The sequence below is a fragment of the Anomaloglossus baeobatrachus genome, chromosome 3, assembly GCF_048569485.1.
Source record: "Anomaloglossus baeobatrachus isolate aAnoBae1 chromosome 3, aAnoBae1.hap1, whole genome shotgun sequence".
NCBI classification, from domain to species: Eukaryota; Metazoa; Chordata; class Amphibia; order Anura; family Aromobatidae; genus Anomaloglossus; species Anomaloglossus baeobatrachus.
The window spans coordinates 312,936,584-312,962,686 of record NC_134355.1 but is presented as its reverse complement, the minus strand read 5'-3'; the positions used below and the strand labels follow the sequence as shown (position 1 = coordinate 312,962,686).

Genomic DNA, 26,103 nt, shown 5'->3' with positions numbered 1-26,103 from the left:
GGTCACCAACATGAAGAAAAAAAGTATAATACTTTTGTGAACAATCTCTGGTAATGCTCACTTGGCTTAACATAAATTAGAATCTAAAATGTACAAACTTAGCAGCCGCATTTACACGATGTGGCTAGTTTAATATGCTAAAACTGGTGAAACTTGTCTCATAATTTTAAACTGAAACAAATTTGATTGAATCTACTTACAGTCTTCAAAGGGTTTTATTAGGACAATACATCCATAAGCTAGCTTAGAAAACAAATCACATCTAATATTATACTCTAGTGCTATATAATAAACACAAAAACAAATTTGTAAGAAATAGACAATATCAAAGCTCTAAGAAAATACATAAATACTTCTTTAAAAAAAATCACCGGAAGTCCGTATAGAAATATCTGGCCAAGCAATACAATTTAACTTCAATAGGAACTACAGAGTTTAAATTACATAATATGCAGAAAAAGAGTATATTTGATAAATTTATTGTAGACAGGATTTACGTTTTTTAAACCATGTAGGTCTTTATGTTTGAATATATTGCTGTCATACGTTGAAGCTGTTTTAGGTGGATTTTAGGGAATATTTAGAATAGTACATATTGTTGAGATTTACAAGCAAAATAAATAATATTAATAACTTGAGGCCATACTGTTTAGAAAACCAGTATGTGTGTTGTCACTCATAGAAATATAGTTACATAGTTACATAAGTTGAAAAAAGACCTAGGTCCATCTAGTTCAACCTTCCTTCACCAATTATACATTTTGTCATTAAGTCATTTATAACCAACAATGTTTTGTGTAGTGAGGAAATAATCCAGCCCTTTTTTAAAAGCTGTTATAGTATCTGCCATTACTACCTCTTGTGGTAGGGCATTCCACAGTCTGACTGCTCTAACTGTAAAGAACCCTTTCCTATTTAACTGTCCTAATCGCTTTTCTTCCACTCACAGTGAATGCCCCCTGGTCCTTAGTATTGTCTTTGGAAGGAATACTTTAAAATTGACCACACATCTCTTTATAACTATAACTGAGATCTCCTCTAAGATGTCATTTTTCTAAGCTAAACAAATCCAACGTTTTCAACCTCTCATCATATGAGAGGATTTCTATTCTTTTTAGTAGTCTAGCTACCCGCCTTTGAACTGACTAACTTCTGAATATCCTTTTTAAAATGTGGAGCCCAAAACTGGATCCCATATTCTAGATGTGGCCTTACAAGTGATTTATAGAGGGGTAACAATAAGTTGGGATTACGGGATCTAATCTCTCTTTTTATACAACCTAAAATCTTGTTTGCTTTTGCAGCTGCTGCTTGATATTGAATGCTGCTGCTCAGCTTTTTTGTAATCAGAATACCCAAGTCCTTGTCCTGTTCTGTAGTCCCAAGTTTACTTCCATTTAATGTATACGCAGCTATAGGATTACTCCGTCGTAGGTGCATTACTTTACATTTATCAACATTAAATCTCATTTGCCAAGTATCTGCCCATTCTGACATCTTATCCAGATTATTTTGCAATATTGTACTATCAAGGTCAGTTTTTACTGTATTATCCTACATAGTTTGGTGTCATCAGCAAAGACTGACACTTTATTATCAATCCCATCCACAAGGTCATTAATAAAGAGATTAAAAAGAATTGGTCCTAGTACAGATCCCTGCGATAGCCCACTGATGACTATAGCTTATTTAGAGAATGTACCATTTATGACTACTTTTTGTTTCCTATCTTTTAGCCAATTCCTTACCCAGTTGCATATGCTTCCCCTAGTCCCTGCTTCTGGAACTTTAGTATAAGGCTATTATGTGGTACAGTATCAAATGCCAATGAACTTTAATTTTTGACTTGCTGAATGACTCCTGGAACTGTCAGTTTCTTGGTGATCCCATATTATAGATTGGTGAACACTGATGAGAAGTGCCTGTTTAATATCTCAGTCTTTTCTTTGTGCTCTATAATTAACTTGTTACTATATTTTGTTTTCCTTTTGGCATTAATGTATTTATAAAAGATCCTTGGTGATTTTTGTTTCAGTAGCTAATTTTGCTTGCTTGATTTATTTTTTACATTTCCTATTTATATCTTTATACTCTTGAAATGCTATTTCTATATTCTTAGCCTTCAAGATTTTAAACACCCTTTGTTTTTGTTCAAGGCCACCGGCTGCCCTCCTCGGCAGATCTGTGCCCCTTGACATGATCCCCTGCGACCGGGGTTCCAGCTCCTACCAGGCCCAGACCAACATCTGCCACCTAGTATTCTACAAGGAGTTCTGCTCCTGACCTCCTCTCTCTTCTCCTTCTTTCACACTTCTCACTTTCTCCCTCTACCAACCCCCCAAGTGGGTGACCCTTCAGGCCCCCCAATGGTGTGTCTGGTGGGTGTGGTGCAAAGTGTTTCTAGGGTTTTGGCTGGCTCTGATCTTAGCAACACCAAAGGACAAGGATCTGTAACCAAGGAGGATGCGGATACTTTGCAGAAGGGCAGATTGCACAATACCCTGTGACGACCTGACAGGCCAGGGTGTCCCACTACCTTTTTTGTCTTTCCTGTCCTTCCTGAATGTAGTATAACCCTACATTTGATAATATAGTATATGATAATATATTGGAATATACTAACTCGCAAATATTAAAATAACTTCATCTTATAATACATGAAACTTTATGTTCAGTTATCTTATTGGTACTGTCTTATAGAGTTTATTTTTATTTTATTTTTTAAAGGTTTTCTGGAAGCAAGCTGAAGAGTGAAGTAAGTTTTAAACCCTCTATATTATTAATAAACTTATAGCCATTAGTATATAGATTATCATTATCTTTTCCAAAAACACAAACCGCAATACATTAACTTTTGATTTCCCACTTCTTCTAACTTGTACAGTAATAAAAGTCCTTGGAGTAGTTAAAAGTTTGTTTGGAATTTGGTATTTTGTATTCTATGGTAGTGTAACCACTTGCTAAAGCATAAACTTGATGGACTTATTATAATAAGGTTGGATCTCCTTGAAATGATTGCAAAACAAATCTATTAGATACGGCTCTTTTTGAAATGACTGTAATACTAGAGCTCAATGACACCGAAATTCTTAACAAGGGTGTAAAGTGATGTACATGTAATGTATTTTCCCTTTCTCTTGCTCTAATTGAAGGATATGGACTCCTGAAAAGACAATTTATGTTACTTAAAATGCGCAATAGCGTTTCAATAAAAATGGCAAACTATTTGGCTTTTAGAGCCTATATCTATATCAATAGAGTCTTCAGAATAAGTGAACAGTGAATTTGTGAGTGAGCTCAAGGGGGCTTCACACGCAGCGACATCGCTAGAGATGTCGCTGGTGAAAGCACCCGTCCCCGTCGGTTGTGCATCACGGGCAAATTGCTGCCCGTGGCGCACAACATCGTTAGCACCCGTCACACAGAACTTACCTGCCTAGCGACGTCGCTGTGGCCGGCTAACCGCCTCCTTTCTAAGGAGGCGGTTTGTGCAGCGTCACAGCGTCGTCACTAAGCGGTCGCTCAATAGAAGCGGAGGGGCGGAGATGAGCGGCCGGAACATCCCGCCCACCTCTTTCCTTTCTCATTGCCGGCGGCCGCAGGTAAGCTGTAGTTCGTCGTTCCCGAGGTGTCACACGTAGCGATGTGTGCTGCCTCGGGAACGACGAACAACCTCCGCCCTGCAACAATCAACGATTTTTTGAAAATGAATGACGTGTCAATGATCAATGATAAGGTGCGTATTTTTGATCGTTAACGGCCGCGTGTTTGTGTCACACGCAACCACGTCGCTAACGATGCCGGATGTGCGTCTTGGAATCCCTGACCCCGATGATATATCGTTAGATACGTCGTTGCGTGTAATGGGACCTTTATTCTAACAGCAGAGATTGTAAATGTTATCTCTCTAAACTAACTTTTAAGATGATTTAGAAGTATATGAAAGTTCAACTTTCATCTGGTCATAAATGAGCTTAAAACAACTCCATATTTGTTACATGGAACAAGGTTTCCACACTGTTTGGTGCTTACAAAGTTGAAGCCTCCTGGGATCTTACTTATTGCTTTAATATTTATTTATTGATAATACTATCCCCATACCAAACAATAAAGCTGTGATGGTACCTATTTGGTTTTCAATGACCAAGTCAAATCAGATAAGTGTTATGTTATGAGATATTAACCGTAGAATGTTTCAGCATATTTCATATATGATTCCAAAATTGCTTCTTTCATTACAAATTGTACTTTATATTAGTGGTAAATTTAAATTGATATTAGAAACAATCAAGTTGATCCATTGTGAATTTAGTTGAATTCGAAATTATACAGTATTATCCCATCATCTTGGAAATTTCAAACAATTTGAGATTAAATTTGTCAAAATCTGCAAAAAACAATTGCCCTCCACCATTTTATACAATGTTGAACATTGCATCAGCCAGATTGGGCTCACATGACGTCAGGCACAGCATCAAATGCTTTCCTATAATGATTTGCAGCTATTACATCATATTGTCTGTTACAAGTGAAAAGGTTTTGGTACCGTGTTAGCCAGTTGAAAAATGATTGTATGTTCTCAGTGAGAGGAACAAAATTATAATCTTGTGATACCATTTAATGGCTAACTAAAATAAAATAAAGTGATGTTACAAAGCAAGCTTTTGAGACATCTCACGTCCCTTCATCAGGCATGGTATGACAAAATATCTGAAGAAACACAAATATATGCACAAATAGAGCAGAGGGATGGCATAATAAAAGACATTTAAATAAACAAACACTGAGCTTAGAAAGTGAATCTTTAATTAGCTTTGATTAGTGGTGTGAGAGTTTTATTGTCCCAATATCCATGTAGGATCAGAGGTTTGATGAATCTCTGGAATTGACTCCTTAGATTTTGTAATGGACCATAAATCCTTCTGACAGGTTGAGTCCTGTGTCGTTAAACATTTTATTGAATTTGTATTCCCAGACCCGTCGATGGCTCTGTGATCTGAAGTTGCCTTTTAATATGACAACTTTCATATGGTTTATGTTGTGTCCTGAAGCACAGAAATGTTTGGCCACAGGTAAATGGATTTTTTTGTCTGTAATTGTGTGGCGGTGAGATCTCATCCTTGCTCTCAGTCTCTGTCCTGTTTCTCCAACATAGAGGCCCCATTACAAAATCTGAAGAGTCTATTCCAGAGAGTCACCAGTCCTCGGATCCTACATGGATATTGGGACAATAAAACTCTCACACCATTAATCAAAGCTAATTAAGGATTCACTTTCTAAGCTCAGTGTTTGTTTATTTAAATGTTTTTTATTATGCCATCCCTCTGCTCTGTTTGTGCATATATTTGTGCTTCTTCAGATATTTTGTCATACCACGCCTGATGAAGGGACCTGAGATGTCTCGAAAGCTTGCTTTGTAACATCAGTTTATTTTATTTTAGTTAGCCATTAAAAGGTATCACAAGATTTTAATTTTGTTCCTCTCACTGAGAGCATACAATCAACATATTGTCAAGCTCAACAAATCAGGATGCACTGTCTAAAGCTGGTGTCACACTAAACGACAGCGACAACGACGTCGCTGTTACGTCACCATTTTCGGTGACGTAACAGCGACCTTGTAAGTCGCTGTTATGATCGCTGCTTAGCTGTCAAACACAGCAGAAGCAGCGATCATAAGGTCGCTGTGCTACATGTTCAGAGAGCAGGGAGCCGCGCTTAGCGCTGGCTCCTTGCTCTCCTGCAGCACACATCGGGTTAATTAACCCGATGTGTGCTGCAGCTACATGTCAGTGCAGAGAGCAGGGAGCCGCGCGCACTGCTTAGCGCTGGCTCCTTGCTCTCCTTGCTACAGTATACATCGGGTTAATTACCCGATGCGTACTGCAGCCACATGTCACAGTGCAGGAGCCGGCACTGGCAGCAAGAGCGGAGGCTGGTAACCAGCGTAAACATCGGGTAACCAGGGAAAGGTCTTCCCTTGGTTACCCGATGTTTACGCTGGTTACAGCTTACCGCAGCTGCCAGTGCCGGCTCCTGATCGCTTCATTTCGTCGCTCTCTCGCTGTCACACACAGCGATGTGTGTGTCACAGCGGGAGAGTGACGACCAAAAAATGAAGCTGGACATTCAGCAACGACCGGCGACCTCACAGCAGGGGCCAGGTCGTTGCTGGATGTCACACACAGCGACAGCGACGGGACGTCGCTGCAACGTCACAGAAAATGGTGACGTAGCAGCGACGTCGTTGTCGTCGTCGTTATGTGTGACACCAGCTTAACACATTGGAAAAGATTAGAGCAGAGAACGTAGCAGCTGTTTTAGGGTTTTACAATGTAAGGCTATAAGGCGCCCAAGCTCGTCATTACAGGTAGGGTTTAGAAAGGCCTAAATCAGAATGTGGTGTATTACTGCAGCACAAAGAACATAAAAACTAACTCATAGTCTCAGTCTCTGAATAAACATACAAAGATTCAAGTGATAGGGATGTGCGAGACTTGCACAGTCTCTGTGACTGTGAATTAACTGATTCATGAAATGCAGTACAGAACATCAAGGCTGCCATCAGGGCATTACTGCCTTTAATGGTGTATGGGGCCTGGCGAAGAGGGGGGCCTGAGCCCAGCCAGGGTAATTACAGTCACAGTCGCAGCCTGTAGAAAGTATGGCAGCAGCAGAGGGTGCTGGTCATTTTGCTTTGCGCACTTTAGCTGAGTGTGCATTACCTAATTTGCATGCGATGTGCTTAAGATGCATCACATGCAAATTAGTTACGTGGTGGTGGCGCCAGAGGCAGTGGGGCAGAGCAGGACGCATCATACCATGCCCCAGTGTGCAGCAGCGTAATGAGGTCATCATCACGCAGCAACTTCATCACACTGCTTGGGGTCACACAGAGTCATGGAGGTGGCCAGGATGTGGCAGAAGGAGGGGAATGGTAGGCACTCCATAGAGAAGCTGAAGGCAGGGGCTGGAGGTGGAGGGGAGCCTGCCAACTCCAGCCCCTGCTTCAGTTAAAATGAATTGCAGCACAGAGAGGACACCGTGTAATGTGGGAATCGGGGAAGGTGAGTAAACTTATTTTTGTTTGTTTTTGTGTTAGAGACAGAACTGAGACATATTTACCAGGATGGGGACATATGTATATCAGGAGGGGCCCAGGAGGGACATATATGTATATATATATATATATATATATATATATATATATATATATGCACCAGGAGGAGGACACATATCAGATGGGGGGCAAAATATAGCAGGAGGGGGCAAAATATAGCAGGAGGGGGCATATACACCAGGAGGACAACACATATACTAGGAAGGTGACAAATAAACCAAGATAGTACCCTATATACCAGGAGGGGCTATGAAGGGGATGTAAGTACCAGGAGGAGGACATGTATACCAGGAAGTGGACACATAAACGAGGATGGGGACATATATACAAGGAGGGGCCTGAGATGGGAACATATATTCCAGAAGGAGGGCATATATACCTAGAAGGGGAAAAATAAACCAGGATGGAACATATATACCAGGATGAACCCAGGAGGGTGACATACACTGGTGATCAAAATTAGAGAACAATGTATTATCACTGCTTTTTTTCAGAAATAGTGTAATCTACATTGATTAACATTTGAATTTTTATGTAAGTGGTACACCATGCCGCTAGAACAATGTTTTAGAAAACATCCAAAGTTTATCAACATACAACCTTTATTTTCCCCAAAATGGGATGATCATAATTGGAGAACAACAATAACTGTAGCACAGAGAAAGATTATAATAAATAAAATTTTCCGAAGGTAACAGCAGTCACCAGTCAGTAGGAAATATAAAGGCTTTTGCTTTGAATGACTTCAGCACATCTGCGGCCACAGGACATCGCTAGTCTCTCACACTGCTCTGGTGTAATTTTGGTCACTCTTCTTCCAGTCTCTTCCACAGTTCTATTACTGTTGTGGGTTTCTTAGACATAATTTTGTCACCAAGGATTTTGCCGAGGTTTTCTATTGGGTTTAGATCAGGACCCTGGGATGGCCATTTTATTGTTTCAATGTTTTCTGTTTTAAGGAACTGCTTTACCCATTTTGCTGTGTGACAGGGGGGCATTGTCCTGCATGAAAATTGCTGACTGATTGAGTGATGAACGCAAGTAAAGAACCACATGTTGTTGAAGAAGGTTTTGATACACACTTGCATTCACTCTGCAATGTATCTGTATGAGATGTCCAACTCCTGCTGCAGAAAACATTCCCCAAACCATGACACTTCCTCTACCACCTTTCACTGACTTCTTAACACACTTTGGAATCAGTCTTTCGATGAACATAATGTTTCTTATCAGATACAAATAAATTAAACTTGATTTCATCACTAAAATGAACTGTAGACCACTTCACCTCTGTCCACACAACATGCTCCTCACCATAGGTGAGTCTAGCCTTTTGATTTATTCTGCTAATGAGAGGTTTGGTCACTACAGAGTGGGCTTTCAGTCCAAATGCTCTTAAACGTTGTGACACTATTTGACGAGACAGATCTCTTCAGTGCTGAAAGGTTGAGGAATTCCAGCTGCAGTGTTTAAATGATTACCCATTGCATTATCCTGTCCTGTCTTGCATTTGTCTTTTGAGGGTGACCAGCCTTCTTGGGGGACTTGAAAGAGTTTGTTGTGTTGTAAAGATGCAATGTTCTCGAAATCACAGACTTGGAACGACCAACTTCTCATGCTATGGCTGATAGGATCACCCCTTTGATCTTCATCTGGTCAACCAGCTTCAGTCACTTTGGAATGGCAAACCATTTTTGCAAAGTTAGTGCAAACTGGAAAGTTAAATAGGTTAAATAGGGTTTGTCAGATAATTTAGGAAATTACCACAAGGTGCCAGATTAACACCAATAGCTCGCAGGTATTTGAAAGTGTTTTCTAATTTTGATCAGTGTTATTTTTCATTCATTTTATTTACATTTTTATGTGCTTTTGAAAAAATTCAACTTATGAAATAAGCTTAAAATACTGCTAGTTTCCTCATGGTAGGATATAATCACACAGGACGACACAATGACCTTAACATTTAGGAAATTGTGTGTGTTGTTCTCTAACTTTGATCTTCAGTGTAAATATCAGGAGGGGAACATATATTTCAAAATAAATAATATAATCCCGGCACACTACCTTAACCCCTTAAGCCCAGGGCGATTTTCTGTTTTTCATTTTGTTTTTTGTTTTTTTGCTCCCCTCCTTCCGAGAGCTGTAACTTTTTTATTTTTCTGTCAATCTTGCCTTATGAGGGCTTGTTTTTTTGCAAGACAAGCTGTACTTTTAAAAAAAACATAAGTGTTTTCATATAGTGTACTGGAAAATGGCAAAAAAATTCCAAGTGCAGAAAAATTGCATAAAAATTGTGATTGCACAATTGTTTTGGGGGTATTTTATTCACTGTGTTCACTATATGGTAAAACTGATGTGTTGGTGTGATGCCTCAGGTTGGTACAAGTTTGTGGGCACCAAACATAAATAGGTTTACTTTTATCTAACTGGTTAAAACATTCAGAAGTTTGTCCAAAAAATTGGCACTCTTTTTGCGCCATTTTCCACGACCCCTAGCGTTATTTTTTGGGGCAGTGTGTCGGGGATATTCTACAGAAGGGCACTGTGTGTGTGGTGATCTTATACTGAGGGTTAGTGTGTTGGTGGAGATATTATACAGAGGAGCAGTGTGTGTGGGGCATGTTATACAGAGGGGCAGTGTGTGTGGGCGGATATTACACAGAAGGGCACTGTAGGGGATGTATTATTATTCATTTTCTGAATTTCAAGGGTGCTAACACTTTTGGCCATGAGTGTGTGTGTGTGTGTGTATATGTATGGGTATAAATATATATATCTATATATATATATATACAGTGCAGACCATAAGTTTGGACACATCTTCTCATTCATAGAGAGTGACTCTGAAAATTGTAGATTCACATTGAAGACATCAAAACTATGAATAACCACATGTGGAATGAAATACTTAACAAATAGGTATGCAAAACTGAAGATATGTCTTATATTCTAGGTTCTTCAAAGTAGCCACCTTTTGCTTTGATTACTGCTTTGCGCACTCTTGCCATTCTCTTGATGAGCTTCAAGAGGTAGTCACCGGAAATGGTTTTCACTTCACAGGTGTGCCCTGTCAGGTTTAATAAGTGGGATTTCTTGCCTTTTAAATGGGGTTGGGACCATCAGTTGTGTTGTGCAGAAGTCTGGTGGATAGACAGCTGATAGTCCTACTGAATAGACTGTTATAATTTGTATTAGGGCAAGAAAAAAGCAGCTAAGTAAAGAAGTAAAGAAAAAATGAGTGGCCATCATTACTTTAAGAAATGAAGGTCAGTCAGTCCGAAAAATTGGGAAACTTTGAAAGTGTCCCCAAGTGCAGTGGCAAAAACCATCAAACGCTACAAAGAAACTGTCTCACATGAGGACCACCCCAGGAAAGGAAGACCAAGAGTCACCTCTGCTGCGGAGGATAAGTTTATCCGAGTCACCAGCCTCAGAAATCGCAGGTTAACAGCAGCTCAGATTAGAGACCAGGTCAATGCCACACAGAGTTCTAGCAGCAGACATATCTCTAGAACAAATGTTAAGAGGAGACTTTGTGCAGCAGGCCTTCATGGAAAAATAGCTGCTAGGAAACCACTGCTAAGGACAGGCAACAAGCAGAAGAGACTTGTTTGGGCTAAAGAGCACAAGGAATGGACATTAGACCAGTGGAAATCTATGCTTTGATCTGATGAGTCCAAATTTGAGATCTTTGCATCCAACCACCGTGTCTTTGTGAGACGCAGAAAAGGTGAATGGATGGACTCTACATGCCTGTTTCCAACCGTGAAGCATGGAGGAGGAGGTGTGATGGTGTGGGGGTGCTTTGCTGGTGACACTGTTGGTGATTTATTCAAAATTGAAGGCATACTGGACCAGCATGGCTACCACAGCATCTTTCAGCGGCATGCTATTCCATCCGGTTTGCATTTAGTTGGACCATGATTTATTTTTCAACAGGACAATTACTCCAAACACACTTCCAGGTTGTGTAAGGGCTATTTGACTAAGAAGGAGAGGGATGGGGTGCTATGCCAAATTGCCTGGCCTTAGTAGTCACCAGACCTGAACCCAATCGAGATGGTTTGGGGTGAGCTGGACCGCAGAGTGAAGGCAAAAAGCTAACAACTTGTAACAAGTGCTAAGCATCTCTGGGAACTCCTTCGAGATTGTTGGGAGACTATTTCCAGTGACTACCTCTTGAAGCTCATCAAGAGAATGCCAAGAATGTGCAAAGCAGTAATCAAAGCAAAAGGTGGCTGTTAAGTATTTCATTCAACATGTGTTAATTAGAGATGATCGGTGTTCGAATCCAACTGTTTGCCAATCTCAAGTTCGACCTGTTTTTGGCGATGTTCGAGTCATTCGACGAACACTTAGCTTCAAGTTTGACAGTTCGAGGTTATGTTCGATAACGGTTCGATCACCAAAGCGTAACAGGCTTTTCACAGTAATACTGTCATTCAATGTTAATACAGTGGAACCTTGGTTAACGAGAATAATCCGTTCTGGGAATGTGCTTGTTAACCAAGTTACTCATTTAGCAAAGCAAGATTTCCCGTAGGAAATCACTGCAATTCAAACAATTCCTTCCATAACTTGTTAAATGTCCCATCCTTGTCCCTTATTGTGCCATTCCACACATGCACAAACACACACAAACACACACAAACATACACAAACATACATGCACACACACATATTATGCTCACCTTACCTTCCGTTCCATCGCTGGCCTCCTGGGACTTGCAGGTCACCGGTACAAGATGTGTATTGGGTAACCATAGTGACCAATGCCGGAACTTCCGCTGCCAGCTGATTGGCCAGCGAGCTGCCTTTGAATAGCGTCTGACAGAGGGAGGACGTTCCAGAATGGTTACCCGATACACATGCTGTAGCGGCTAACTACGTGTATTGGGTAACCATAGCGACGAGGGAGGAACTTCCTCTGTCAGACGCTACTCAAAGGCAGCGCACTGGAAAATCAGAGGCAAGCGGCACCTGCCTTTGCTGTCAGAGCTCTGTCAGCGGAAGTTCCGGCATTGGTCGCTAATATTACCTGATACACATCCTGTAGCAGCGAACTACGTGTAACGGGTAACCATAGCGATGAGGGAGGAATTTCCTCTGTAAGACGCTACTCAAAGGCAGCGCGCTGGCCAATAAGAGGCAAGCGGCACCTACCTTTGATGTCAATAGTCTGTCAGCGGCATTTTCGGCATCGGTCGCAATGTTTACCGAAATACACATCTTGTACCAGTGAACTGCAAGTGCCAGGAGGCCGGTGATGGAACGGAAGGTAAGGTGAGCATAATATGTGTGTGTGTGTGCGTTCATGTTTGTGCATGTTTGTATGTGTTTGTGTTTGCCTGCCATTGTTTTCAATGGTGTTCGAAAGTGTTCGACGAGCGTTCGTCGATCGTTCGACGAACACACCCGCCGTTCGACAAACTGAACCGAACTCGAACACTAGGGGGGTGGCTCATCTCTAGTGTTAATTCATAGTTGTGATGCCTTCAATGTGAATCTACAATTTTCAGAGTCATGAAACTAAATAAAACTCTTTGTATGAGAAGGTGTGTCCAAACTTTTGGTCTGTACTGTATAATATATATTGTAACATGGCAGAGGTGTGTGTTCCATGAAAATGGTGTAAGTATGGATATCTGCTCTAGAACTCGTAGTGCCACAAGGCTTGATAGGGCATTTCTGGGCCTGGTCTTACGGACAGCCAGAGAGATGGGCGGGTCTGGCTATCCACATACCTCCACCCAAGGGAGTGTTCGACATGGGGCTGACAGGCCACATGTTTTATAATGGTGTCAGTCTGTTTAGCACATGGTCTGGGAGTGGAGGTGAAAACACCTCTGTTAATCAGCTCAGCTAGAGGCTGACTGGGCTTGCCGGTGTGCAGAGGTAAGGAAAGCCTCTTGTGAGAAGTCTCTGCTTGGACTTATGTGCTTGACTTACACTGAAGGGCCGATATTTGGAATCTGTTTTTCCATATTCCTGCACTTTAAGGCTGTTCACCTTCTATTCTGATGGAATCCTTCATGAGCTGTTAATAAAGCTGCCTGGACATTTTATGCAAAGTGCCTCCTTTGCCTACCTCGATGCAAGCTGAGTGAGTAACCCCCTAATGATGCTATGTGTGAGACAGAAGGGCAAAGAGACAGGCCTGGAAAGAGGCAGTCCTGGAAAGAGACAGTCCTGGAAAGAGACAGCCGGGCAAAGAGACAGCCGGGCAAAGAGACAGACGGGGAAAGAGACAGACGGGCAAGGAGACAGACCTAGAAAGAGACAGCCCTGGAAAGAGACAGACGGGCAAAGAGACAGATGGCCAAAGAGACAGACCTGTAAAGAGACAGACCTGTAAAGAGACAGAACCTGGAAAGAGACAGCCTGGGAAAGAGACAGCCCGGGAAAGAGACCAGGAATGAGATAGACCGGGAAAGAGATAGACCGGGAAAGAGACAGACCGAGAAAGAGACAGACTGGGAAAGAGACAGACCTGGAAAGAGACAGCTCTGAAAAGAGACAGCCGGGCAAAGAGACAACCCTGGAAATAGACAGCCGGGCAAAGAGACAGACCGGGAGAAAGACAGCCCTGGAAAGAGACAGCCCTGGAAAGAGACAGACAGGCAAAGAGACAGACGGGAAAAGAGACAGATGGGAAAAGAGACAGACAGACAGACACACACATAGAGACAGACACAGAGATAGAGATAAATAGACACAGAGATGGAGACAGATAGACTGATACAAAAACAGAGAGATGGAAAGAGACAGACAGAGAGACAGACAGACAGCGACCCACATACAGAGACTGGGAGAGAGATAGACAGTTACTATCCCGTGCAACGCCCAGGTACTTCATCTAGTTGTTTATATTTGCTAAATTCCAGAATGACAAGAGAGAATGTTTTAAGGCATTTTATTCCTATCTGCAAAGTCAAATGTTTACATACATTTCACTGTATGAATTGGGTCAAACATTTAGGATTGAGATCAGGGTTTTGTGATGGCCACTCCAAAATATTGACTTTGTTATCGTTAAGCCACTATGTAACCAGTTTGACAGTATGCCAGTTCCTGGCTGATATCTGAAGATGTTGCTATAGTATTGCCACATAATCTTTTTTAATGATGCCATCTACTTTTTGAAGTGCATCGGTCCCTCCAGCAGCAAAACAACCCTACATGCTGCTGCCACCCCACTTGTTTCACAGCTGCAATGTTGTTCTAGGCTTCAAAGCTTCTTCTTTTTTTCTCCAAATGTAACTATGGTCATTATGGCCAAACAGTCCAATTTTAATTTTGTCAGACCACAGGACATGTCTCAAAAAATTAAGTCTTTGTGCATTTGCAAACATTAATCTGGCTTTTTTAAGTTTCTATTGGAGTAATGGCTTCTTCCTGAAAGTGTGGCCTTTCAGCCCATGTTCATACAGTACTCATTTCACTGTGGATAATATCACAATCTTACCAGCTTCCACCAGCATCTTCACAAAGTCTTTTTCTTTTTTTGGGTTGATATGCACATGTCTGACCAAAACACATTTATCTCTGGTACACAAAACCCGTTGCCATTCTGAGCGGTATGATGGCTGGATATTCTCATCTTGTTTATATGAGAGTATAATTGTTTGCACATATGAACGAGGCACCTTCAGGTAACTGTAATTTGCATCCAAAGATGAACCAGACTTGTGCAAGTTTACAATTCCTTTCTTGAGATCTTGGCTGATTTCTTTTGACGTTCCCATGATGCTGCACAATGAAGCAGTGTGTTTAAGTGTGCATTAAAATGCATCCACAGGTCTGTCTCTAATTAACTCAGATGTTTCCAATAAACCTATCAGAAGCTTCCAAAGACATGGCATCATCACATGGACTGTCCCATATTGTTTAAAGGCATAGTACTCTTAGTGTATCTAAAGTTTTGACTTTGCAGAAAGTAATAAAAATGCCTTAAAATATTCTCTGTTTCTCATTAATCTGGCATCTGGCAAATATAAACAATTTTGGTAATCCTAAGTTACCTAAAACGGGAGAGGTTTATTCTGAAGAATTCATGTCAGATAGTGAAAAACACATGCATGTTTCTTTTTAGATAGTGAATTTAAACTTGGCACCCTAAGAGGTTGGCACCCTAAGATAAAGCAATTGCACCCCGCTCAATGTTGACTGACCTTGAGTGACCTTAACTGCATTCTCATCTATAAAGTGTAATATCAAACAACAATAAACATAAATGAAGTGCACACAGGCAATAGTTAGACACAGGGCTAAGAACATGTAAACTAAGTCGTACAGAGAAGATGGAGGAAAAAGGGAAGCAACTCAAAATATTTATGGAATACATGTAAACCCTCCAAATTCCATATGTTATTAAAAAGATATTGAGAAGGGAAATTCATTTGCAAACCACAAGGAAAAGCAAATGAGAATATTCAGCAAGGAAATCCTTTACTAAAGAGCTAGCATTCCAAACAGCCATCTAGGAATATAGCCAGCAATAAAAGTGTGGGCATGGTGAGAATAAATAGCCCCTCTCAGGATGTGAAAAGGCAAACAAAATGAGGAAGTGAAAACACCTGAATGAAAGTTAAACAGAAGAAAAAGGAAAGACAAAAGAACTACCAGTATTTGGTCAGAGACAAAGCAGGCTGTGGCCCAACATAGAGAGAAACTGACCACACCCAAAGTTCACCGAATCAAACCCTGGAGTCGTTCCATGACAATTGTATTGCTACATATTTGTTAAAGGTTTGGAAGGGGGAATTTAAAACAAAAAAGAAGTAAAAAAGTATAACAAAATTTATAAACGTGTTAACATTTTCCAATTATTTTACTAGTCCAATGTGCCACTATAGCAAAGGATTTTTTGTATACCTGTTTTATTACCCCATTTTAGTAGTCGTACATTCCACAACAGAACTGCATGCTGGTATCACATCTTCTTTTCTGTGCATGTACATTAGGGTGACAGCAAGAAATTGATGTCGGAATTTTGTCCGTCTGGACCCTACAAAACGATTCCCCTTTCCAGATATTGAGATAGCCAAAATTTGAGCTCGATCAAACGACGTTAACCCGTGCCGCTCGTTACTCAAAGTTTGAAAAAAATCCAAATTTTTGGCCAAAAAGCTGACATATGGAGCCATAACTCCAGAACGGTAAATAATAAAAACACACTTAATATCTCAAAAGAAAGCTAATGTTGTTCTTCAAAATTTATATTTTATACATAATTGTTGTTATTTTAAGTCAAACTGAGTTACAACAGCTTTTAGCCCCAAGAACGTGACCTGGTACAACTAGGAGCATACTTCGTATATTTTGTTATTAAGTGATACATTTTGGGGTTTTTTTTTGGTATATTTTTGAGTTCAAAGTAGAAATATAACAAAAAAACAAGTAATACTGATAAGTCTAATGACATTTTTTATTTTAAAATATAAAAATGAGGTATATAATACATACAAAACAGACACAGAAAAGATACAGACGTAGTACCTACATGAGTTGATAATTTTACAAAGTTATCTAATCTATTCTAGAGCTTTTGTTAAAGTAGTTTTTGAAACGTCAGAATGCAATGCTCGGCATTTGCTTACAACTTGCAGGACATATTGCTTTTGTTCTTCATCTTTTGTCAGAAGGTCGTTAAAGTCGGTTATTAATTTACCACCACGCTCAGCCATATCATTAATAGAGATGAGCGAACCAGTCGTGGTTCGGCTCGAGTTCGGTTCGTCGAACGGAGGTCTCGTTCGAGTTCAGTTCGGCGAACGTTCGACGAACCGAACTCGAACCAATAGGATATAATGGGAGGCAATCACAAACACATAAAAACGCATTATAAATGTACACATACAGTTAATAAACATTGCCATAACACTTTCCGGTCCCCGCGATCCCTCCTGCACTCTGTCTCCTGCCGCTATTCCATCTGATGATCGCTGAATCCTCCTGGTAACCAGCACTGCCAGCAGTGATGCAGGACCTATCGTGATGTCAAAATAGCCATGTGACCAGTCACGTGGCTATTATCTCATTGGCTACAGACTGGTCACATGACTATGACGCGTCATGTAGGACCTGTCAGTGCACTCTCCGGTACACGGTGCACATTTCTGTATCGCCGTGTACCGGCGACATGCTCTAGCACACGGTTGACTCCCCGTTCCGTTAGGGACCGGCTGACACAGTTGGTCATTAACGGAGATCACCGTTGCCATAGCAACACAGTTAGCGGTGACGTCACCGCTAACCGCGGCTTCGGGAATCACATGATTGGAGCCGTGTTGCTATGGTAACGCGTCTGTCAGCGTTACCGCTGTCACCGCTAGCAGCACTGATCTCTCACGGAGTGAAGGCTGCATGCTGCTTCCCGTGCAACCTTCACGGAGTGAAGGCTGCACGGGAAGCAGCGTCTTCCCCCATGCATCAGTGATGTAGCAGAGCTGCATTTGTTGAACGAGAAAGACAGAAGACCATGGATCGTGGAGGGCTGACAGGGGGTAATAAAGATGGAGTCTCTAATGTGTCTGTGTATTTATTTCTATTAAAGTATTTTTTCTCTGTGTGGTGTTTTTTTAACCCTTTATTGGAGATTTTTAATGGCCGGGTCAAACGTGCCTGACATTAAGAATCTCTGGCCTAATACTGGCTAGTAAAACAAAGCCAGTATTAACTCATGATTACCCAACAAGCCACCCGGCTCCAGGGCTGTTGGAAGAGTTGGATACAGCGCCAGATGATGGCGCTTCTATGAGAGCGCCATTTTCTGGGGCGGCTGCGGACTGAAATTCGCAGCAGAGGCGCCCAGAAACCTCGGGCTAACCTGTGCTGCGGATTCCAATCCCCAGCTGCCTAGTTGTACCTGGCTGGACACAAAAATGGGGCGAAGCCCACGTCATTTGTTTTTTAATTATTTCATGAAATAAGTGAAATAATTAAAAAAACCGGGCTTCCCTATATTTTTGGTTCCCAGCCGGGTACAAATAGGCAACTGGGGGTTGGAGGCATCCCGTGGCTGCCTGCTGTACCTGGCTAGCATACAAAAATATGGCAAAGCCCACGTCATTTTTTTGGTGGGCAAAAAACTTCTGCATACAGTCCTGGATGGAGTATGCTGAGCCTTCTAGTTCTGCAGCTGCAGAACTACAGCATACTCCATCCAGGACTGTATGCAGAAGTTTTTTGCCCCCTGAAAAAATTATGTGGGCTTCGCCATATTTTTGTATGCTAGCCAGGTACAGCAGGCAGGTACGGCTGCCCCCAACCCCCAGTTGCCTATTTGTACCCGGCTGGGAACCAAAAATAAAGGGAAGCCCTTTTTTTAATATTTCATGAATTTCATGAAATAATTAGAAAACAAATGACGTAGGCTTCGCCCCATTTTTGTGTCCAGCCAGGTACAACTAGGCAGCTGGGGATTGGAATCCGCAACACAGGTTGGCCTGAGCTTTCTGGGCCCCACTGCTGCGAATTGCAGTCTGCAGCCGCCTCAGAAAATGGCACTTTAATAGAAGCGCCATCTTCTGGCGCTGTATCCAACTCTTCCAGCACCTGCCTGCTATACCTGGCTAGCATACAAAAATATGGCGAAGCTCACGTCCTTTTTTTGTAGTTTTTTGGCAAAAAAAAATAAAAAATGCTTCCCTGGATTTTCCATTGCCAGTGAAGGTAACACCAAGCAGTGGGGGTTAGAAGCCAGTAGCTGCTTGGATTACCCTTAGCTAGCAATACAAAAAATGCAGCGGGAGCCCATATATATTTTTTTTAATTATTTATTTAAATAACTAAAAACAAAATGGGCTTCCCTGTATTTTGATTGCTGGACATCACAGTGCTGTAAAAATAAATCTTTAAAAAAAATGACGCAGCGCTCCGCAGTATTTTTGATTCTCAGCGCAGATAAAGCAGACAGCTATGGGTTGCCACCCCCATCTGCCTGCCGTTACCTTGGTTGGCAATCAAAATACAGGGAAGCCCATTAATTTTTTCTATTTAAAAAATAGTTAAAAAAAAAATGACGTTGGGTCCCCCCATTTTTGATAGCCAGCTAGGGTAAAGCAGACGGCTGTAGCCTGAAAACCACAGCTGGCAGCTTTACCGTGGTTGGGGAACCAATGTGGAGGTCCCCACAGGCTCTTTTTTTATAATTATTTTATAAATATTAATAATTACACAACAAAAGTAGGGTCCCCCCCCAAATTGGATCACCAGCCAAGGTAAAGCGGACAGCTGTGGTCTTGTATTCTCAGGGTGGGAAGGTCCATAGTTATTTGGCCTTCACAGCCTAAAAATAGCAGGCCACAGGCACCCCAGACGTGGCGCATGCACTAGATGCGCCAATCCTGGCGCTTCACCCCAGCTCATCCCGTGCCCTGATGCAGTGGCAAACGGGGTAATAAATCGGGTTGATACTAGCTGTAAAGTCACCTGAGATCAAGCCCAGCAGTTTGTGATGTCATGGCGTCTATTAGATACCCAACATCATAAACTGTCAGTACTAACAAAAAAAATCGACAAAAGAAATTTATTTGAAAAAACAGTCCCCAAAACATTTCCTCTTTCACCAATTTATTGTAAGAAAAAAAAAAAAGAGGTCCCACGACGACTCTGGACCGTCTAGAATATGGGGGGGAGACACTCAGGGAACGTATCCCCCATTTTCTAGGAGTGCGGACCCTTCATGTGAGGAGTGTGGGTGCAATGAATCTGCACTCACTCTCCCCGGGTCCACAGCAGCAGAGTCCATGTCGTAATGGTTGCTACCAAAGCTGAAATGCCCTGCTCATGAGGTAAGGGCATGCCTAATCAGGAGAACTATTCTACATTTCCAAATATTGGTATTTGCTGATATTATTGCTATTCCACCTACTATATATTGGGGATAGGATCTTAGAGATGAAATACCCCTTTAAGTCCAGTTATCCAGCTGAATGAATACTTAACAACAGAGCTCGCTATTTAGATGTGTTTTCTTGTGGCGTATAACGGACTCTCATGTTTGGTAGTCGTTCAGCAGGGAAACTAAAAAAGCAAATCCCTCCATTTGGAAATGTAGTATATAGCTCTCCTGATCAATTTATGTTCCTTACCTCATGAGCAGGGCATTGCAGTAATAATAATAATTTATTTATTTATATAGTGTTATTAATTCCATAGCGATGTATGTCTTTGGAGTGTGGGAGGAAACCGGAGTACCTGGAGGAAACCCTCGCAAACACAGGGAGAACATACAAACTCCTTGGAGATGGTGCCCATGGTGAGAATTGAACCCAGGACCTCAGCGCTGCAAGACTGCAGTGCTAACCACTGAGCCACCGTGCCACCCATTTAGCTTACAGATGCATAACCACCACTCACTGTGTCTGAACACAGGAAGCTGAGCTGTCAGCCGCTCTGTGCATGCGGCAGCGTCTATTGTGAAGGAGAGGGCCGTGGGGGGATCAACGCTGCACAGGTACCGTGGGACACCGGGGAACACCGGTGGGGTTATAGGGGGTAATCTGGCAAGGCCTAGGGAGGAGTTTGGTACATGGCACATGCGACAGAAATCAGAGGAGTAGGGTGAATGCGGCCGGCGCGCTGCTGTGCGCGCGGCCATCTTGGATTTCTGGGAGGGCATCAGGGGGGCACTTTGGCGACACCGGGGGACCAGAGGGGACCGGGTAGGAGATTTATCATGTTTGTTCATGCCAGATGGGAGATAAATAATTTTTTACCGGCGCTGTCATTTACTGTAACGTGATCATCGGTATACCGTGTATACCTGTGATCACGTGAGCGTGGACCGGAAAAACCGTCCTGAATCATGAAACCCCGGAGATTTTCTGACGCTGGGGGGCGTTATTCACTTATTTCTGCCTGCTGTTTATAAACGGCAGACCAGAATAAGGCTACATTCACACAACCGATCTATTTTTATGTTCTGCAAAAAACAGTCCATTTTTTTTCACGGGTGCATCCGTGTGGCATCCGTTTCCATTCCGTAGACGGTCCGTATGTCATCTGTTTGTCATCCATGTGCCTTCCGTTTTTTTTGTGTACTGCAAAAAAACTGAAGGAGGGAAAATACATAAATTTACCCAGGATCCATAGCTTCATCCTACATGAGGCGGTCACATGTTCACTCCAGTGCCATTTTCTACTGCTTTTCACAGCGTAGAGCGCTCTGGTGATTTTCTTTTGCTTATACACTTCATATCAGTCTTTTCTGTCATTATAATGGCAGAAAGACACATAATGTCCCACTCTCCTGCATTTTGTAATTTTGCACCCTTTGGTGCCTTTCATGTGGCACTAAGGGATGCTTAGCTTTGTATTTAGCCAAAAAAATGAAAAAAAAAAATGACGTAGGGTTCCCCCTATTTTTGTAGCCAGCTAGGGTAAAGCAGACGGCTGCAGCCTGCAGACCACAGCTGGCAGCCTCACCCTGGCTGGTAATCCAAAACTTAGGGCACCCCACGCTGTTATTTTAAATTAAATAAATAATTAAAAAAAAAAAACACGTAGGGGTCCCCCCAAAATTGGATCACCAGCCAAGGTAAAGCAGACAGCTGGGGTCTGATATTCTCAGACTAGGGAGGTCCATGGTTATTGGACTCTTCCCAGCCTAAAAATAGCAGGCCGCAGCCCCCCCAGAAGTGGCGCATTCATTAGATGCGCCAATCCTGGTGCTTCGCCCCAGCTCATCTCGTGCCCTGGTGTGGTGGCAAACGGGGTAATATATGGGGTTAATACCAGATGTGTAATGTCACCTGGCACCAAGCCCTGGGGTTGGTGAGGTCAGGCGTCTATCAGATACCCAACATCACCAACCCAGTCAGTAATAAAAAAAAATAGACGACAAACACATTTTTATTTGAAAAAACACTCCCCAATACATTCCCTCTTTAACCAATTTATTAGAAAGAAAAACAAATCCAGGTCTGGTGTAATCCAAGGGGTTGCCATGACGATCCACACTGTCCCAGTCAATGAAGAGCAGGATGTTTTCCATTGACTGGGAAAGCAATGCAGTGACCTGAGCTAACATCAATGGGTCAGCCCATGTCACTGCAGGGGATGACAAGTGCTGCTGTCAGCGAGGTACATTACCTGCGTTGATCTCCTGCACACTGACTTCAATCATCTTCACAGCCAAGTATCGCGAGCGGCCCGTGACGTCACCGCTAGTCAGTCTCGGGTCGGAAGCAAGAGAAGGTGATGTGACAAGCGGCGGCCATGGAGGACAGTGACAGCACTGAGGTCGGGACTTCATCACCGCAGGTAAGCCTAGCAGGACCATGTGTGCAGAGTGCCAGGTGGGCGGAGCCTAGTGGGGCAATGTGTGTAGAGTGCCAGGTGGGCGGAGCATACCGGGACCATGTGTGCAGAGTGACAGGTGGGCAGAGCCTAGCGGGGTAATGTGTGCAGAGTGCCAGGTGGGTGGAGCCTAGCAGGACCATGTGTGCAGAGTGCCAGGTGGGCGGAGCCTAGCGGGACCATGTGTGCAAAGTGACAGGGGGGCGGAGCCTAGCGGGGTAATGTGTGCAGAGTGTCAGGTGGGTGGAGCCTAGCGGGACAATGTGTGCAGAGTGCCAGGTGGGCGGAGCCTAGCGGGACCATGTGTGCAGAGTGCCAGGTGGGCGGAGCCTGGCAGGACCATGTGTGCAGAGTGCTAGGTGGGCGGAGCCTAGCGGGGTAATGTGTGCAGAGTGCCAGGTGGGCAGAGCCTAGTGGGACCATGTGTGCAGAGTGCCAGGTGGGCGGAGCCTAGCGGGACCATGTCTGCAGAGTTCCAGGTGGGCGGAGCCTAGCGGGGTAATGTGTGCAGAGTGACAGGTGGGTGGAGCCTAGCTGGACCATGTGTGCAGAGTGACAGGTGGGCGGAGCCTAGTGGGGTAATGTGTGCAGAGTGTCAGGTTGGTGGAGCCTAGCAGGACCATGTGTGCAGAGTGACAGGTGGGCGGAGCCTAGCGGGACCATGTGTGCAGAGTGACAGGTGGGCGGAGCCTAGTGGGCTAATGTGTGCAGAGTGACAGGTGGGCGGAGCCTAGCGGGACCATGTGTGCAGACTGCCAGGTGGGCGGAGCCTAGCGGGACCATGTATGCAGAGTGACAGGTGGGTGGAGCCTAGCGGGACCATGTGTGCAGAGTGACAGGTGGGCGGAGCCTATCGGGACCATGTGTGCAAAGTGCCAGGTGGGCGGAGCCATGTGTGCTGGAGGCGGAGTGCGAAGTGGGTGGAGCCTAGCGGGGTCATGTGGCGCTGAGGACGTCAGTGTCGTGGACTGCTTGGCTGGAGACAGGTGAGTGTGTGTGTGTGTGTGTGTACATGCCGCGTTCAGGAGGGGACGGAGTGAGCTGAGCGGGGAAGTGTGGGCTTCCTGCACGTAACTAGGATAAATATCGGGTTACTAACCAAAGCGCTTTGCTTGGATACCCGATGTTTTTCTTGGTTACCAGCTTCTGGCAGGCTGCCAGCGATGGCTCCTGCACACTGTAGCTGTAAAAAGCCCTGCTTTTTGCTGCTAGAACCGTTCTCGAACGTAACTAGAACTATCGAGCTTTAGCAAAAAGCTTGAGTTCTAGTTCGATCTAGAACACCCCCCAAAATCACTCGAATCGCGAACTGGAGAACCGCGAACCGCGCTCAACTCTAATCATTAAGTACTTTTAATGCTTTGACAATTTTCAACCCTTCTTGGAAGTCATTATTTTGAGGCCAAGTGTTTGGATTTTGTCTTAGGAAATCTGTTTTTATATTAAATCGGTCAAAGAATGTAAATGTTTCTTTGGTAAGTAAATTTACCAATCCTCCATCAACTACCTCTTTTAATTTTTCTTTCCTAACTTTTGGATTTACAACCCTAGCGTGCTCTGATGGTTCATCTGTCCTAGTGAGCAATTTATTAGCCATTAACAACTTTTCATCGTCTGTAATGGTGGGATCAAAATACGATAATCCCACCAACGCTGCATTCAAATACTACAAATGGTTCGAAAATTTGGTCAGGGCTATTTCTGCAATGTCGTTGTCATATTCTTTATAGTCTAATAGACTATGCAAAATACCTAAATCTTGCTTTGGCGCAAGATGAGCTTTTGGAGCATTGAACCAAGCTTTACAATTAATTTTAACTAGGAAAACAGAAATGGCACGCACAGAACTTTCTTCTTCTTTAGACATCTTAAATTGACGACGAAAAATGAACATTTTTAAGCAGTAAATAGCCTTTGCCATCCACCTAGCGTGATGAATGGCTCCTGGAATTCTAAAACCCACAACATTGCCGTCTAGTGATCCAACAAATACGAGAACCAACTGCAACAGCTCCTTGTAGTCATCTCTGGAGTGGCTCTCAGTTAATTTGGTCTCGAATTCAGCAGTAACATTTGCAATTACTTCTGGAGTTAGCTGCTTTTGTATTAGATTGTCACTAATACCTGTGTCATATTTTCCTTTGTCTATCTTGGGCCACGCAGTGAGGAATCTTTTGAAAATGTCTGGATGAGGTCAAGTGGTTGATCCCATTTTTGTGTCGAATACGCCTCTTAACACAATTTCCAAGATATGGTGACGGCAAGCTAGGTGTAGCAATTTTCTTCCTAACATTTGCTCCAATAGGACGCATGCTCTTTTGAGTCTTCCCGTGTTCGATGCTGCAGTGTCGAAGCACATTGCCTTGACGGTGTTGGGAAGACCCCATTCCTGCAGGCATTCATATACGGCTACGGCTTGCTCCTCTCCAGAGCTGCTTGCTGTTACAGGAACTCCCAGCAGCTGTTCCTTTTCGCCATATGAAATAGCAATAGCTATTCGATCTCATTGCTCATGTTTTAAAACACCTGGTAAAAGTTTACCGTCCCAATGGACAACCACGGGCTCTTTTTCAGGAATGTTTACTTTATCTAAAAATTTTTAATATATTGTTCTCTGAACATTGGCCTTCTAGAATGTAATAAAGTTTTCGAGACTTTGTACTCAAGAGGGTCAAGGTTTAGTGCTTCTAGAGTAGCTATTAAAATTCTCGTGGCATTTCTGTTGGATACCTTACATCGATCTAACACAATGGATAATTTCATGTTTAAAATCTCTTTAACGCCCCTTGCAAATGAAACTTTCATCCTCTTGCTCTCAGATGGTCCTGGATCTTCTGCAGCTTCTTCAGGGATGTCCATTTCCTCCAAGCTCTCAAGTTCCTGGTAGATGCTGTCCTCTTCAGTATCTTCTTCTTCTTTTCCTTCTTCAAGCTTGTTTTCATCATCCGTCTCTAAGAAGGAACAAAAAAAAGAGAAAAAAAGACTAAAAACGTTGTTTTAGCAGAATAGTAATAATACATAGGTACTAAATTACCTACTTCTAATTATCAATAGGTATTATTTTAAGAATATAAACTCAATCATAAAGATGCCAAATGATGCTCTCATGTACAATTTTCTTTCAATTATAATGAAACTATTTACTTATTTGTTTGTCTACTTTTTAGAATAATAATAATAAAATAAACTCACCAATATCAAAAGTTTCTTCTTGGATTTGTCGGTTCATTTTTGCAAGTTCCTTTTGCGCCTTGATTTCTTCAGCTCGAGACAACTTCAGATCCACTCCAGCCATGGAACCTTGGCGGCCCTTCTGCCACTGTTTCACGAGAAACGCCTTATCTTCTTCCGATTTCATCAGAGCCAAGGCATCTTGTTGAGCAATATCAAAGAGATCATTCAACTTTTCAACAAACTGTTCAACAAACTCTTCTGGTCTTTTTGAAGACTTCTCCACTCGGCATGAAGTTTTTCCAGCTTAGTAATTGCATCTTGCTCATGTTTAGTCGGGATTCGAGCTTTCCCCCAAAAAATGAACACTTCTCGTATGGTCAGTTTTGCTAATTCTCTTACAGTTAATTTCACAGTACGTAAATTATAAAATAAAGCACATAAGACTTGACGATTTGAGGGTAGTTTACAACCGGTGATCTGGTGAATGGGATAGCCCACAAGAAATA

General features: G+C 42.7%; 1 protein-coding gene across 1 annotated transcript in view; it reads left to right on the top strand.

The window, feature by feature from the left end:
• The window catches only part of RFX6 (regulatory factor X6), a 343,542-nt gene that overhangs the window by 134,280 nt on the left and 183,159 nt on the right, over nt 1-26,103 (top strand). Inside the window, exon 6 of the mRNA XM_075338312.1 lies at nt 2,728-2,755. Within this exon, the coding sequence (XP_075194427.1) occupies nt 2,728-2,755 (28 nt within the window). The remainder of the gene's footprint in view (nt 1-2,727; nt 2,756-26,103) is intronic.